This window comes from Porites lutea, chromosome 11 (assembly GCF_958299795.1).
Source record: "Porites lutea chromosome 11, jaPorLute2.1, whole genome shotgun sequence".
In the NCBI taxonomy this organism is placed as follows: domain Eukaryota; kingdom Metazoa; phylum Cnidaria; class Anthozoa; order Scleractinia; family Poritidae; genus Porites; species Porites lutea.
In genome coordinates this window covers 11499617-11515415 of record NC_133211.1, presented here as the reverse complement: position 1 = coordinate 11515415, position 15799 = coordinate 11499617, and the positions used below count along the sequence as shown (strand labels likewise).

General features: G+C 40.9%; 1 protein-coding gene across 1 annotated transcript in view; it reads left to right on the top strand.

Moving 5' to 3' along the window:
• Positions 1-14400, top strand: part of LOC140951519 (nitric oxide synthase, inducible-like) — a 56995-nt gene extending 42595 nt beyond the window's left edge. Inside the window, exons 24-38 of the mRNA XM_073400778.1 lie at positions 89-239; positions 669-747; positions 1016-1200; positions 2200-2336; positions 3059-3103; positions 3726-3851; positions 4896-4980; positions 5327-5414; positions 6900-7275; positions 8873-8998; positions 9686-9751; positions 10621-10706; positions 11075-11111; positions 11594-11644; positions 12577-14400. Coding sequence (XP_073256879.1) covers positions 89-239; positions 669-747; positions 1016-1200; positions 2200-2336; positions 3059-3103; positions 3726-3851; positions 4896-4980; positions 5327-5414; positions 6900-7275; positions 8873-8998; positions 9686-9751; positions 10621-10706; positions 11075-11111; positions 11594-11644; positions 12577-12630 — 1692 coding nt within the window. The 3' untranslated portion in view covers positions 12631-14400. The remainder of the gene's footprint in view (positions 1-88; positions 240-668; positions 748-1015; positions 1201-2199; positions 2337-3058; positions 3104-3725; positions 3852-4895; positions 4981-5326; positions 5415-6899; positions 7276-8872; positions 8999-9685; positions 9752-10620; positions 10707-11074; positions 11112-11593; positions 11645-12576) is intronic.
• Positions 14401-15799: the final 1399 nt, after the last annotated feature.

The window sequence follows — 15799 nt, the reverse complement described above, 5'->3', positions numbered from 1 at the left end:
GCCTTAGCACTTAGCAACCAGGAAATAAACTGACCGTTTGACACTCTAATTTTAAATAGAATTGTTGGTTATTTTTTCCGTGTCCTAGGCCGCTTGTGATTCATTCTATATCAGTCAGGATGAAATCTCCAAGGAGGTGTCAAGTTCACTAGATAGTGTATCAAGTGGCTGGATACCAGGCCGTTTTCGGCTTACTGTAAGCTCTTTAGCAGATAATGAAGGAAATCGACTAGATCAAGGTATTAATTGTACAAGATTTGTCTCAAGTTATTAGACCGAGCTTAACCAAAGTTTATTAAGGAGAGATCCACCGTTTTTTTTTTTTTTTTTAAGTTTTGATAAAAACCAGTAAGTGAATATCCATCTACACTGCTTGATAGAGTCATCAAGAAATTTACCAAAGTCGCGAAATTTGACATACGTTTGTATGGCTGAAGGCTCGAACTTGCCACCCACCATACAAGCGTCTGTAAAATTCCGCGACTTTGTAGGGTTATGCCTCCTCGAAGGGTCTATGGGGCAATATACCGTGGTCAACCTTTCTTATAGGCGTTTGACCTCTACAGAAATACATCCTTTTCTGTGTTACTTTGAATATTAGGTGCGTAATGAGTCAACCAAAATAAGTTTTAGTTAAAATTTGTTAGCTTTTTCCGTGTGCTTTGTAGGTTTGTCACACATTTGTGGGAAACCAGTGAGGCGTGCGACTTTATTATCGGTGAAAAACTTGCAGTCCTCCGATTCAAGGTCAGTTAAAGTAAATATTCAGTAATAAGCCATTAATGTAAATAACCATTAAAAGTCACACCATTAGATGCTGGTGAATATAAACGGTGTTTTTGTAGTCGAAGATTTCTGAACTCGTTGTGCAATAATAATTGTACAATACACTATTCATTTCAAGGCACTTACGCAGTCATTTTAACACCTGTCTTTCCTTCAAAATTGAAGAAAATGTTGTGAGGGAGTTTCGTAGACATGCCATGGCAACCCTCTGTTCTTTTCTTCATTTTAGTCGTTCTACTATCTTAGTCCGGCTCAAGAAAGAGAAGAACAGTGAGCTGCAATACAAACCTGGTGATCACTTGGCCATTTTTCCCGCTAATCGCCCTGAATTGGTGCAAGGTTTGATTGACAGACTGTCTGGTGACGTCGATCCAGATTTACCAGTTGCTGTCGAGGTCTTGCGTGAAATCAAAGGTAAGTTGCAGGTCACAAGTCTGAGCTCCCTTTTAGTATGATCATGATCATTATCAAGGTCATCAACGTGAATACAGTCGACTGATCTCCAATAACGGCCACCTCTCTAAAATGGTCACTTTTTTCTGTCCCCAAGGTGGCCGTTGTAGAGGTTCAACTGTATTTTTATTGTCATTATAGTTATTGTCTTTTTCAACATTTTTTTTATCATAATCAGTGATATTCTAGTCTACTACACAGCCATTCTCATTTGAGTCGTCTCTCAACGCTCCTCCTTCATCGTGATCAAAATCGTGGTCTTTATTATCGTCTCCATTAAAATTACCGCTTTTATCGTCGGCGTTATCATCATCATAATCATTATAATCATCATATTCTTAATTAGTATTACAGTCATTGTCGTTTTCATGATCGCTATCTTTATCATAGTCATATCATCATCATCGTCAAAACCTCTATTTAGACACGCTTGTGGGTCGTGTTATGTACAAGACAAGAGTTAAATTTCAAGATAGGATTTAAAATTATACAGATTACAGCGTGCAAAGAAAGTTGTGTCCGATAGCCCGGGGCTAGTGGATTTTGCTATCGGGCTAGTGATTTTTGTTCTTAACTTGCCCGACGGGCAAGTGCTGTTTTTTGGGGAAATTTAACTTACAGAAAGATTGTAATCAATCCTGCTAATCAAAAAGGGTTTTGGGGCTAGTGGAAATGACTTGTGGGCTAGTACATGCTAGCTACAGCTTGCCCGAATGGCAGGCTGTAAAACTGACTTTCTTTGCACCCTGGATTATAAAAACAAAATTATCCTAAAATCGTTGTCGTTGTTGGCTGGCACTGGTGACGTAGATACAGTTGACAAGGCCTACTGCCTCAAAGTTAGCTTGTTATACATTAATTTCCTGTTATGTGGAAGGCAAGTACAGGAAAAATACATCAGTTTATGGTGCAAAACATGGAATGGGCCTCGTCATATATTTGGTGTGATTTTCTTGCCAGGTCTTGTTGGTACAGCCAAGAAATGGGAGCAATTCAACCGCCTTCCTTCGCCGATCACAGTGCGAGAGGCGTTGACTCGTTACCTTGATATTACAACCGTCCCATCTCCTCAGTTCATTAAATTCCTTGCCTTGAAGGTAAATTTCTTCTTTTCTTACTAGGGATTAGTAGAATCAGGGTTTTAGACTACTCTCAATCGGGATCAGAGATCAGTGAGAGGGCAAAGAATTGCCAAGTTGCTCAATAGATTTCCTCTCCCTCAGCGTCATAGTTGAGGTTAGAATACACGTGCAGAATAGCTCAACAAAAACTGCTGAGAAGGGAGTACACTGTCAGAAATACGCTTGGGAGTTAAGTTCCAGGAGGGCAATTCGGTGGAAAACAGTTGCTAAAGGGTGAGAATGGATGTCACATCTTATCCTTGAACGTTTGTTCAGTTGTAATTTTTCGTTTTTGTACAGAGGAAGAAGTTTCGACACTGTTTTGTTTGGATTTTCGGGAAGTCGACGTGGTTCTTTCTCCTACTAAGGTTCGCTTCTTTTTTAGCCTGCGAGCAAGCTGACAGCTCAAGGGTTAAGGTCACAGTGGTCAAAGAAACTACCCCGTTTCTGTCACAACCCCCCCCCCCCCCCCCCCTCTCCCTTCTTTCAAAATCACCAACTCACCGAAGTACAGAGCCTTCTGGTAGAATACATATTTAAGCCCCAGAATATAGTTTTTTTGTGCCTATTCATTAAAGCTTAAAAGCGTTGAGCCACTAATGCAAGTTTTTATCAGTCCTTTTTTGTTTTATTCAAAGCTTACGTTGTCATTTTTTATCTGCTAAAAAAGCAATCCGAATACTTATGTAATTTTCTAGGCCGCAGACAAAGAGGATAAAGATAAGCTGGAAGTCCTCAGTGAGGTGAGACTTTTGTACACTAAATTTTACGTTGGTAGCTGATCTTTAAGAGTATGGGCTGACGCAAAGATTTCAATTTGCCGGGTGTAACCAATTAGTAAGCCAGAAATTGAACAGCTGGGAAGTTCTATATCCCGGGGGGGACTCCCATATAAACGTGACGGGGATGCTCGTCGTCTCGCCTTGGGGTGTAAATAGCAAATTTTGGACACACTTAGAGTGTTTGAGATGGAAAGTCACTTTATGTGCCTATTCAGGTATGGGTTAGGACTGTGCATAAAGAAATTTACAAAAAATGCCCTGACACTGACCGCACAGAAATCTCCCTTAGAGTTCAGTTTAAGCTTGAGCCACACGTTGGTCTCCCATAGGGGTTTAATTGGAATTTTCCGCCGATCGTCACCGTCACTTTTTTACGGGAGTCCCCCTGGGTTTTGTATGTTCCATCTTCCTTTTGTTTCCTCTCAAAGTAGCCGGTGGGTAATGTTCACAGTAGCCAGGGAGAATCCCCGGCGCCCGGTCCTTAAAGAAAGCCCTAACACAAAGTTTTTGGAAAAGGGGTTGGCCAATTATAAATTGACTAAACGTCTTTTTTTTTTTTTTCGTAATGTCTTTCTTCACTCAGGGCAATAACCGGTACGAAGACTGGAAGTTCGAAAACGAATGCAACATTCTTGACGTCCTTCAAGATTTTCCTTCTGTTCAAGTATCTGCTGATCTTTTACTTACACAGCTACCGCTGTTACAGCCGGTAAGGATGTTAATCACACAGCATATTACTAGTGCGCAACAACATCAAGAATTTTGTAGTTAAAAAATGTTTTGAGGGCAGGTTTTCGGATTGGACTGCAAAATAAACTGAAGTGACGTTCGCAAACTGAAACGTACATCTTTACATCCTTAAGTAAATTTTGGTTTTACATCAGGTACGTACCGTAAATAACCTAATTTACGCCTAGGGCGTCCATTTAATTTTAGGAGTCAAGCGGGAGCGTTATTGGATAGGAGGCGTTTATTCTCATTTTATTCTCCCGTAACAAGCTCAACGAAACTAATATGTTTTCAGCGAAAATATCAAGAGTGTTTAAAAACAGCGGAATATCCATTCCATCAATTGGCTGCCTAGAGATCATATCGCTCTTTCGAATCCCAAAAACGATGTCAGAATCCTCACTCAGGGTTATTGTGTTGCCATCGGTAGTCTATCCTTACTGAAAAATTGGCATTAAAACAAGATGAAATACACAAAGCCTTGTTAATCAAGCAAGGAACTGAATGAATGGAATAAATTTGCTCCTTTTTGCCAATTCCTGGTATTTTTGGGTAGTTTTTATAAGGGGCGTCTATTATACAGGGACTGTTTATTAGATAGGAGACGTTTTTTGGATGTGGGCGTTTATTAGGTCATTTATGGCATTAGTAAAACGTTATTGGGGCTAGGGATGTTATTTCGCGTATTTTTGCTTCGTGTGTGAAAACTGGCTCTTAGTATCGTACAGCTACAATCTTCCCTGTTGTAACGCGCGGGTTTATTGCAGTTTATGGTCACTTGACGTCTACAACGAAACCGTTTCTTGCTAAACGTTCTTTAATCTTCACCGGTCGACTTTGCAAAAACTGAACGTGGAGGGCTATTGTTACCCCCCGAACGTTTGTCCCTATTGCAAATGAGCAGAGCGTGTTGAAAGTCACATAGTGTTAGTTAAAAATAGTTTAAGTGCGCACTTGCCCCTTCTTCAGAGCAAGATTGTACTTGCGCACAGCACGTGACAAACAATTATTTTCCTATCAACAGCGTTTTTACTCTATCTCATCGTCCCCAGACCTCTTTCCTGGTGAAGTTCATCTCACTGTAGCAGTTGTTCAATATGTTAAAAGAGGTAAGCAGTTAACTGTATAGCAATGCGTTTCTTGGCACTGGTCATAATAAAGGTGCTGTTGTTGTTTTCTCTATTGCCAGTGTAATGGGGCAACTCGCTCAGACGAAACGAAGAGGTACCCAACTTTCTGGACTCTCTGGGTGTAACTAATGCTTCTGTTACCAAACAATTCTTCTTTAAACTTTTTTTTTTTTTTACTTTCAAGCAAAATTTCACGAAGTTATATAGAAAGTTTTAAGGATGATTACGCAAGTTCCAAAGATGAGCGCGGGTGGGATTTTGTAGGGCAACAACTGCAATCTACGCAATCGTTTTGGTGAATGCTGTTGTTTTTACTCCATTTCAGGAGGTAAGGGACCCATGCATCACGGTGTCTGCTCAACCTGGTTGAACGGCTTGACAGCGGGAGATGAAGTACCCTGTTACGTAAGACAGTAAGTAGTCAATTCATGTTAAACTCAGTTGTGTCTGATGAATGACGAAAATGTGTTTACAGTCAATACTGTACTGGCCCCAAGGGGCCAAAGTGGCGCGAGAAGGGGAGGCTCAGGAATAAAAAATGATGTAAAATAACTCCTGGTGACACGTCAAAACACAAGCAGGTATTTGCTGTTGTGTTCTTTGTCAAATCAGAGAGGGGAAAACGAAAGCAAGTACTCACATTGGCTGCATCTTGTTGGATTTAACATCAGTCAGAATCTGGTTTCCCCATGCGCCACTTCCACATTTCCCATAATGCACCTTATTTGCCCCCCAAAATTTTGCTTAAGCATTGTTTTCGATTTCTCTTGGGACGGCTGTAATACCCAGGAGAAATGAAAAACAAAGGTTATGCAAAATTTGGGGGAGCAAATAAGGTGCATTATGGGAAATGTGGAAGTGGCGTATAGCCTCACCCTTAGATGGACAGCTAGTGAGAGGGAGTCTCTAGGTTTCTTGCCTGTGACTAGACCCCACACAATAATAAACCGCCAGTCATAGAAGGACAAGCGGGCCTGAGCATGTCCGACTTAAAAAGGTTCACGATATTCGAGACTTCAATTGACAACACGACGTGTAAGTATAATTCCGTTCAGCGTGTCCAAACTCCAGTCGATGTTACCGGGAATAATCTTGTTAACGCCCTGGTAGCCACTCATTGTAACTCAGTGGCGGATTCTGAGATCCTCGAGTAAGTGGAGGGCATCGTCTAGACCCTAAGAAAAAGGGCAGAGGGGGGAGCAGCCTCGAAAACAATAAGCCATTTCCGAGTTCCAAAAACCCACACTTTCAAAACGAGGCTTAACAAAATCTTGCTCGTGTTAATAAACAATTATTAAGGTCCAGGTCAGTGTTATCAGGCGAGCCGACGGCCGAGGCTGATAACACTTACCAGACCTTGATTATTTAGGATATCACAAAAACCGAGTCTAAAAATTGTTTTATGATACATTGTTTTGAAGAAGGTAACGACAAACACACCGTCGCAAGGAACCTGAATTGATATTGTTATTGGAAATGATGCATTGCGCACGCAACCTACAGATTAGTCAGTTATCTGCTAGCAGATAACTAACTAATCTGTAGGCTGCCCTGATTTCCAAAATTAGCCGTAGGCTCTTAGCCAATAAGAAGACAGATAGTGAGTACAATTAAAATAATGAGTTTTTTTCACTTGGTTTCGCTTTGAAACAACGGCTTGGCGCAATTCGGAAATGGCCTACTTTTCTCAGTCCTGTGGGTGTCAATTCGGCCTAAAAATAAAGTGGGGTGCGGGCCCCCGAACCCCGTACCCTAGATCTGCCAATAATAACAATCAAGTATTACGCTTTGAGGATCATTGTCTTGCCATTCAGATACTTAAACTCTTCAAAATCACTTTTTTTGTACTGTTTGTTCTCTCTGTTCTTTGGTTCAGTCTTTGTTTATTTGTTTTATAGAGCGAAAACTTTCCATATGCCTGAAGACGGCACAGTTCCAATCATCATGGTGGGACCTGGGACGGGTATCGCTCCATTTCGCAGCTTTTGGCAACAACGTCAGTTTGACGTCATCAACAAACCTGCTCCGAAAGCAAAAACCCACGATGTTACACCAGACTCAAGCCCCTTACCACGGCGCCGCGTGTCCTCTCCTGCATTTAGCGGTAATTCATTAAACCCTTCATCTAACAGATGGGGAACGATGGTTCTTTTTTTTGGATGTAGAAATTCAAAACAAGACTTCATCTACAAGGATGAGTTGGCAAAAGTCAAAGATGACGGCGCGTTGACACAGGTTTTCCTAGCTCTTTCACGAGAACCCCAGCAGCCAAAGGTAAGGGTCATGGCGCGGTTATCCGTTGATACACTAACGACCATTTTTGGCTGGACGACCTCTATAACCCGTAGCCTTAGTTAGACCCTGTTCAGATATGTTTTTGCAACCCTGTCCTGGGCTAGACACCAATATCCCATCCCGGAAGTCCGCAGTTTGATTCCTCGTCAACACTTTACTGGTCCAGGTAGACTGTTGCAAAATGATATCATCTCTCTGGCCAAAGCTAAGATATTTCTGTTTTTATACCCAATCTCAGACTAATGTGCTCGAAAACCATGTTGTCATCATATCATCATCATCATCATCACCATCGTCGTCATCTTCACCACCATTATCCAATTTTCGCTCTTCAGCTAAGTCGATCAACGCTAAAAACTTCCTTCTCCAATCTTTCCAATCTCTAACGCGTAGGAAGAAACCAGGGAAAAGAAGAATCGAGGGACTATTTTAACCTGGCAAAAGTCACACGCATAGCCTGAGTCAAATCAGGCGTTTCTGGGGAAAAGGAGGAAGAGAGAACCGAAAAGGGGAGACAGACACATGGGGGTCCCAAATAGGTTTTTCGGGACCCCTGTTTTCCGTTTTTTGAAGCTCGGTATTCGCGATTGGAAAGCAAAATCGGGGCGAGTTTCGGTATTGAAAGTATGCGTGCAAGGTGGGATTGCACAAATTTTGGGTCGGGATTGCGGGATTGAAGAACCTTATTGGGGACCCTCCGACCTGTCCTCTTTTCTAACGTCTCAGGGAGGTCTGATTCTCAGGCTATACACGCACGACCTCTTGATTATATTTCCACTTGGGAAAACTTTTCTTAGAGTTATACGAAATAAAAGGAAAACTTATCGAAACTTTCCTGTAATAGCTTCAAACCTGTAGTAAAGACCACTTTCCAGTGCAATATTCCTCAATGTAATAGCTTCGTTTTACTAGGAGTAACTCTACAGAGTGACGGGAAATTCAATGAGCATGTAAGAACCAAGCTTGTCAAGGCAAACAAGTGTTTACACGTCCTACGAACAATAAGAAAGGAACACTATTCTCAGGCAGAGATAGATCACCTTTTTATATCTATTGTTTTACCTAATTTTAGCTATGCGCTTTCAGTCTATGGGGCATCGGAATCCGATCTTACGGTTATACAAAATTTTTTAGACCGATGCCATAAACGCCGTTTTATTTCATTTCCAGTTTTTATCAAGAATCTTTTAAATAAACAAGACCAAAACATTTTAAAGAAATTAATATCAACGGATTGCCACCCACTAAAAGATATCATTCCTGTCCAGAAGACGTATGTACATAATCTTAGGAAAAAAGGCTGCGTACGCCCAAAAATTAATACAGAGCGTTTTATGAACACCTTTGTAAACAGGTTGATTTTTAAGCTCCATTTATTGTAATGATACACTTTTTTAATATATACATATATCGTAGATATTTTTATCATAGTTTTTATCTTCTCTTATTGTAACATAAGATATGTAGTTTTATCTTTTGGTGAAATAATGACTCATTATTATTATTTATTATTATTTTCCTGAAATAAGTGTGACTTACCAGTGTTAACAATTATGGGTTTTTTTCAAACGTACAGAAGTACGTTCAAGACGTGATGAAAGAAGAGGCATTTGACATCTGTGAACAACTATTGAGCCAGAAAGCCCACTTTTACGTGTGTGGTGATGTTAAAATGGCTGACGGTGTCTGTAAAACCCTGCAGGTAGTTATTTGTACGTTTTTTGTTACTGAGATAACTATCACGAAGTAGCTTTCCAACTGTGGACGATCTCACTTCAATTTAAATCACACAACGCGATTATATGAAGTATGTTGCCACCCTCTCAACCAATCACAAACAAAAAAAAAAGTCTAGTAATGTCTTGGTCGAAGGTGTTTTCACGCGCGTGGATTCAATTGTTTGCAGTGGCTGCGATCTCTGATAATGTGATTGGCTTAAGTTTGGCGCCACCTTCTCAACCAATCCCAAACTAAAAAAAAATATAGTAGTATCTTGGTCGTTTCCTGCGCTTGGCTCCAATTGTGTGCAGTGGCTTCCATCTCGGATAATGTTTGGTCGGTAACAACTACTACCTTACATTACACAGCTGATTTCCAATTTCTCTCGGCCGTTTTATCAAAGTTTGGCCTGGTCCTCAACTACGTGCACTCACCTGAAGTCAAAAATGGCCGGCCAGACCATTAATAATAGTCTTTTTAGAGAGTTTTCTTAAAAGCCCATCTCTTCTGTCTGCGAATACAACCGTTTCTCCTCGCTCCTCGCCGTTAGAGAGGTTTCGCAGAACGTTTCTGTTAAACGTTTCTAGTGGCGTGGAGCGAAGAGAGATTGCAGTATTCGCAGGCTAGCTCTTCCAAGACCGTTAATAGAGAGATCCAATTACGTTTGTAGGCACTCCTTCAAGAATACGCTGCCATGTCTCACCAAGAGGCTCAAGAGACAATTGACAAATGGAAGGTATTGTTGAACAAGTACAGCCCAATTTCTCCTTGCATGATAAAACTCATAGGTCACGAGGATAGTCCCAGGGCTCGCACAGTCTTGAAAAGTCCTTTGAATTTTAGGGGAAGTCCTTGAAAAGTCTTTGAATTTCAGTGCAAGTCCGTGAAAAGTCCTTGAATTTTTTTCAACTTTGAATGTAGTGGCCTGGAAAGTGTTTTTTGAAGCTTTTTGGTTGACCAAGACAAATATTAATCATGGCTCAGAGATTTTAAAGGTTATTTACATTAAGTGCACAATAATTAACTATCAATTTAAGACAAGTGAGCTGAAAAATGTAGAGAAGTTGGTGAAGCAAACAGTTCAAGCCTTAAAGCCTTTTTAGAATAGAATGGGAATGTGCATTTTTGTACAATCTGTGAAGTCACATTCCTAGTAGGTGATCCTCTAAAAATCTAATGTGGGCCTTCAGAAGTCCTTGAAAAGTCCCTAAAAAAGGTTACAATTTTTTGCATGAACCCTGATAGAGCAAATGAGTATCATTTGATTTTGTTTGGGTTCAGATGGTTACTTCATTGGACGGTGACGTTAAGCAGTTGGCCTTGAATCCTTCATCCTTCCTCGTCAATTGGAAGTGCACGTAAAAGAACCCACACGGCTATTCAAAAGGTGGATGGGTCCTTTAGCCCGGCCTGTGGTGTGGTCTTCTATCTTTAGTGGGAAGATGGGACTGTAACGAGCCCGCAGTAATTCCCCTGCCAAGAATAAATTAATGTAATTACGAAAACTATTACAGTTACTTTGGTGGTTAAACCACATATATGAAAAAGAGAACACAGATTTGAAAAAGAGAGCGTTTTGCATAACAAGTCTAACGTGTTTTTCAGAGCGCTGGACGGTATCATGAAGATATATTTGGAGTGACGCTAAAGACACGAGAAGTCACCACCCGCGTGCGATCCGCGGCAAAAAGGTTTGTTACTAAGCTGCCGTTACTATTAATCTAAGAAACAAAAGCTTTGATTGTCGATATGAGCGGGATGTCAGGTTGTGTCATGTGCCAAAATAGGCCTAACTTTCTTACCATGGTTCTGCTAATATACTCCTATCATGCTTACATGTTTCTAGGTTTCAGACAATTGTCAATGTTTATCTATTAAATAGTGTTTCATTCGTCAAGTGAACAGTGTTATCTGCTCATTGAATACCTAAAGTTTAGTCACTCTGCTGGAGCCCCACCCCCACCCCCGCTCTTCTTTCTCTCCAACCCTACCCCACCTTCTCTAAGTGGCATATTGTATTCATTCCTTCCTGCTTTCTGCCTTTTTTTCCTCTGTTTAGATCATGGGAGTATTTCAGACGTCCGATTTTATCTAAAGTAAGTCATAGACATTATTTGATTAAGGCGGGGAGGGGGCGGGGAGGAAATTGGCCTCCAAATCAAACTTCCAGGATGGGCGGGAATAGGCACGGGTAACTTGTAGATACTTATATAGCTGTGTTAGTATAGGTAATAGCATGATTAGTAGTGATATTTGGCATAAATACCATGAGTGATATTTCAAAATTGTTATACGTAATTTCACGAGCCGTTAGACAGTTTGGAAATGTCACGAGTGGTATTTATGCCAAATATCACGTACAAATCATGCTATTATTTGTTTATACTACTGCTGGCAAAAGGCTGTAATTTTCACATGTAGGTATTTCAAATTAAGCTGAAATACCACTACTCTAAGCCAATCAAATTGCAGAAATTTCTCATGTAGTAGTATAAGGACCCGAACCGTCTTACACAAGCTTTATTTCTTGCCGTATTTGTTGTAGAGGCTAAGTAAAGTTTATTCTTGGTTTAAACAGAAGTACCAAAGTCTTAAAGCCGTCAGTGAGATGGAGGATGGTGCAGCCAGTGTAAGTGAATATCAAAGACAAATACATTTTTGATGAAAATCGCAAAATAGTGCGGTTATATTTTGCTATATAATACTAGAGACCTTTAGATTTTAACACGAGGACGACCGCGACAACGAGATTTTCTCAATACTTGGCTAGTGAGTTCGCGTGAACCAACATCATTTTGGTGGGAAACGCTGGTTCTAGCGAAAATGTCTCAAGTTATCAAATGTTAGAAGTGTTATCATTTTGCGATCGGGAGAGGGCATAAAAAAACCGTGTTAACTTTTGGGAGTAAAAAGTAAACGGAATCTTTTCGCCGCGAGTGTTTATTTTTTAGAACACTCGAAAAAAAAACTTAAAGTCAAATCTCGTGCCCGTAATCGTCCTCATCCTCGAGACTAGGGGACCGGTCATTATTTATCGTTGCTGGAGGGGGGAGGAACCGAGGATTTTAAGCTAAAGAAGGTGAAATTTAGCCGATTCCCCTTTGAATGTTACTTCACTAAAGTGAACCCCCCTAATAACTTTTGACGACTTTCGCGATCCCCCCCGCCATGTCTTCGTTTTCCAAGCAAATTTGAGTGCTTCCACCCCCTCTGAATCCTTTCAAAGTTTTCAGTGATCCCGCCTTTTCGGTTCTCAGTTACGACCGATCCCCCCTTTTGTTCTCCTAAAAATCAAGTAATCCCCCTTAAAATCCTCCGCCGCCGCCCCCTCCCCCCCCCCCCGGCGATGAATAATGACCGGTCCCTAAAGGTCTCTACGTACTAGCGGCTTTTCAGTGAATCAATTAGAAGCAACTCTTTCCATTTCCATCGACTGTTAGTCAGCAATCTGCCGCGATAGAAATCTCAAATCCACCTTCTATTTGAAGAATACTACTATGAATACATGAGGGGGTCTCGTCTGTTATACGTCTAAAATCCTGCAAATTATTCTCTTTGCAGACGACGAAACAGGGATCTCCTCAGTTTGTTAGAGCCTCTTCCACAGTGTACTAATCATTGAGAAGGAGATCTAAGGACAAGTCAACAAACAGACGTGAATCAGTAGCAAATATTGAACGAACGCATAGAATAAACTATTGCCGGAATATCGCACTCAATATAGAGATTCAGACTCATGTTTACGCCAAATGGCAAACGTGAATCTGTACCACGTGACCAAGTTTTCCCCTTAATTGTCGTTTACTGTTTATTACCTCTACCCAAGAATAAGTAGTTTCAAGCCAGTTTTCTCCATAAAAATTGTTCTGGACAGTTTTATCTGCTTATTTTTCATTCTCAGAAATTCTCAACTTGAATCTGACGTTTGCCGTAAACGTGAATCTTAATTTTTAATGTCCATTCGCTAACGTAAATATACGGCTAAAGTACTTCACCTGGCATATAAAGTCCCAACATATGCAACTGTAATGGTTCCCATGCGCGGGCATTCTAGACGTAACGTAACTTTTTCTGACTGATCAGTGATGTACATTTTTTCCTATCCAAAAGATTGAAGACCTTTTTCGGAGGTATCCTACATTAATTTTGCTTGTTTGCCGCTACTTTAGTCTCTGAAACTGAAACCAGAATATTAGCTAATATTATTCGACGACAAAACGCAAAGCGGCTGAGCGAGAGTTCCTAAGCAATATTTAATGATTATTTAACCAATCGAAGTGCGCGCTTTACTTAAAATAGGTACGGATTACATATATATTAGCAGTTCTAGTTTGGAATACATGGGTAGTTTCAATTTAACGAGGTAGCGGGAAAGGTACTTCATATTTAGACTAGAAAAATGGTAAAAGCCTTCAAAATAGCATATACTTTTGACGCTTATGGTATTCTAAAATTATAGGTAACATCCAATTAAATTTACTGCAAAAAAAGGAATTGTTGCGTAAACGCATTCTTTCTTGAGGTTTCTGGCTTAGAATCTCCTTTTTTCTCTCTTTTCTGGGTTGTTACGGTATTGTGAAATTGCAGCCTAGTAAGCCTATGTAATGTTGAGGGTGAGGTAATTGTTATCACTTACCTCGACTTTGATTATTCCGGATATGAAAAATACCGAATCTACTTATTTGTTATTTTACACTAAAATTTGAAGAAATAACGACAAACATACCATCTCATGGAACACAGTTTGACATTGCTCTGAGAAATCATGCATTGCGCGCGCAACACGCAGATCAGTCACTCATCTGTTAGCAGATAAAAAAAATGGTAAGGGGCTGAGACGAGAAAAAATACGTCTTCACAGAGATTACACTTCTCCCGTGTTAATAAAATTCTTATTCAGTCCTCTACCTGGAATCACATTTTCCAGAAAAACTCACTAAGGACGCTTTTGAGTAGTCATACTTCAGGATTTCATCCGCATACTTTCAAGTTAGAACCATGTGTGCATTTATACAACATCACAGGGAGTCACTCATTTACTCGCGATTCTTTTAATAGAATGTTCCATCATAAATTTTGAAAAGTTTTATCAGTTACTCATAATCGTAAGCAGTGGCAGTGTTTTGGTGAATCTACAAACCGGATGTTTAAAAAACTATTTAGAAAATGACATCATAATGTTATAATTCCTGAAAAGAAAAAAATAATTCAATTTAATTTATATATTTTAAACACGGAGGTAGGTACGTGTTGCGTGTAGTGGTTTCGATTCTTGGCATATACTACTGTTGCGTGCAGACACCAGACTTAAAGGTGTAGTCAAACTTGCTATAACTGGATATAACGTATTGCGCAAATGAATTAAACGTTAACTTTGAAAAGAGACTTGTTGCTGCGTTGGTGGGGAACTGAGTGAAACATGAGTATTCAGTTTGTTATGTGACTTTACCACCATAAAAAATTCAAAAACTGCCCACTTGCGAGAGCAACCTTTTTTACCCCCTACTTGCGGCTCCCCCCAGTAGCGAGTTCCCAGTCTAATCTCGACCCCAGAACTCTTCTGCGAATGACTGCCATAGTCAGATTGCGTTAGCACTTGGGTCGAGATTGGTTCCCAGTCTCACTCCTATGTGTGGCCTGCATCGCAGACGTGATCTAATCGCGGTTAGTAACGTCTGCGAAGCAGTTTTGGTATCCTTGTTCTGGGCCCCCAGCGAACTCAACGGATGACTGGAAATGCGTTTCGAATTTTCAACGGCCTGAGAAAACAGCCGACATTTGGCGACGCTACCAATGGTTTCCCGGCCAAATGACGTCTGAGAAACGCGCGCAGAAATTTCATAGTGATGACGCGTCACTACCCAGGCCAGATCTGGGTAGTGCTTTTGATTGGTCGTGCCGCGTTGGAAATTTGATTCAACCAATCAGAAGTCAGATCTGGGTGGTGACGTGTCATCAGTATGGAATTTCTGCGCTAGTTTCTCAGACGTCATTTGGCAGGGAAAGCAGTGGTAGCGTCGCCAAATGTTTTCTCAGGCTAAATTTTTAACAGCTGACCAATCATGGCCCTGGTACACTGCTAGTGGCCCAGAACAAGAATTTCGGCACTGGTTCGCAGACGAAATTAAGTTCCGTCCGTATGAATACTCTCTGTATAAACTGTCTGAAGACAGAGTTAAATTAAAAATTTTATTTATCCAGGGGCCAGCTGCAAAAAACTTGCGTCGGGCGTTGCCACTATCGTCTGACGTTCAGTTCAGTCAAATGCTCCACTTTGAAGCCAGACTACGTAGTTACGCCTTGGTTCACTGGTCCGAAGGGACGATTAGTAGTAAGGGAGGCTCAAGAAGGTCCCAACCAATCACAGCGCAGCAAAAATTGTCTCGACCAATCAGCATCGAGTATTTAACCCATGTGACTTCAATGACGTCAAAGCTCCCAAATATGGGCATAAAAATCACGTGACCCCACCCAAGAGGTGGAGCCGCATACTTGGCATAGTTTTGAAGGACCGCGTAGAACCTGGGTACAAGGGAGACACTCAAACCAAAGCCCCAGTCCCCTCGCATTCCCCGGAAGTCAATAAAAACACACTCTATTGAGGACAACATCATTGCATGAGTTTTAATGAACGTACCGCGTAAACCCTAAGTTACATCCGGGACGTATGTGAGGTCCTAGTGACGTCACGCCCATGGTTTTACATAAAATACACATTGCGAAGAAAGGGTGTTTGCTTCCTGGCTGAAGGAGTCATGAGCAATGGATTAGGCCATGGAATATA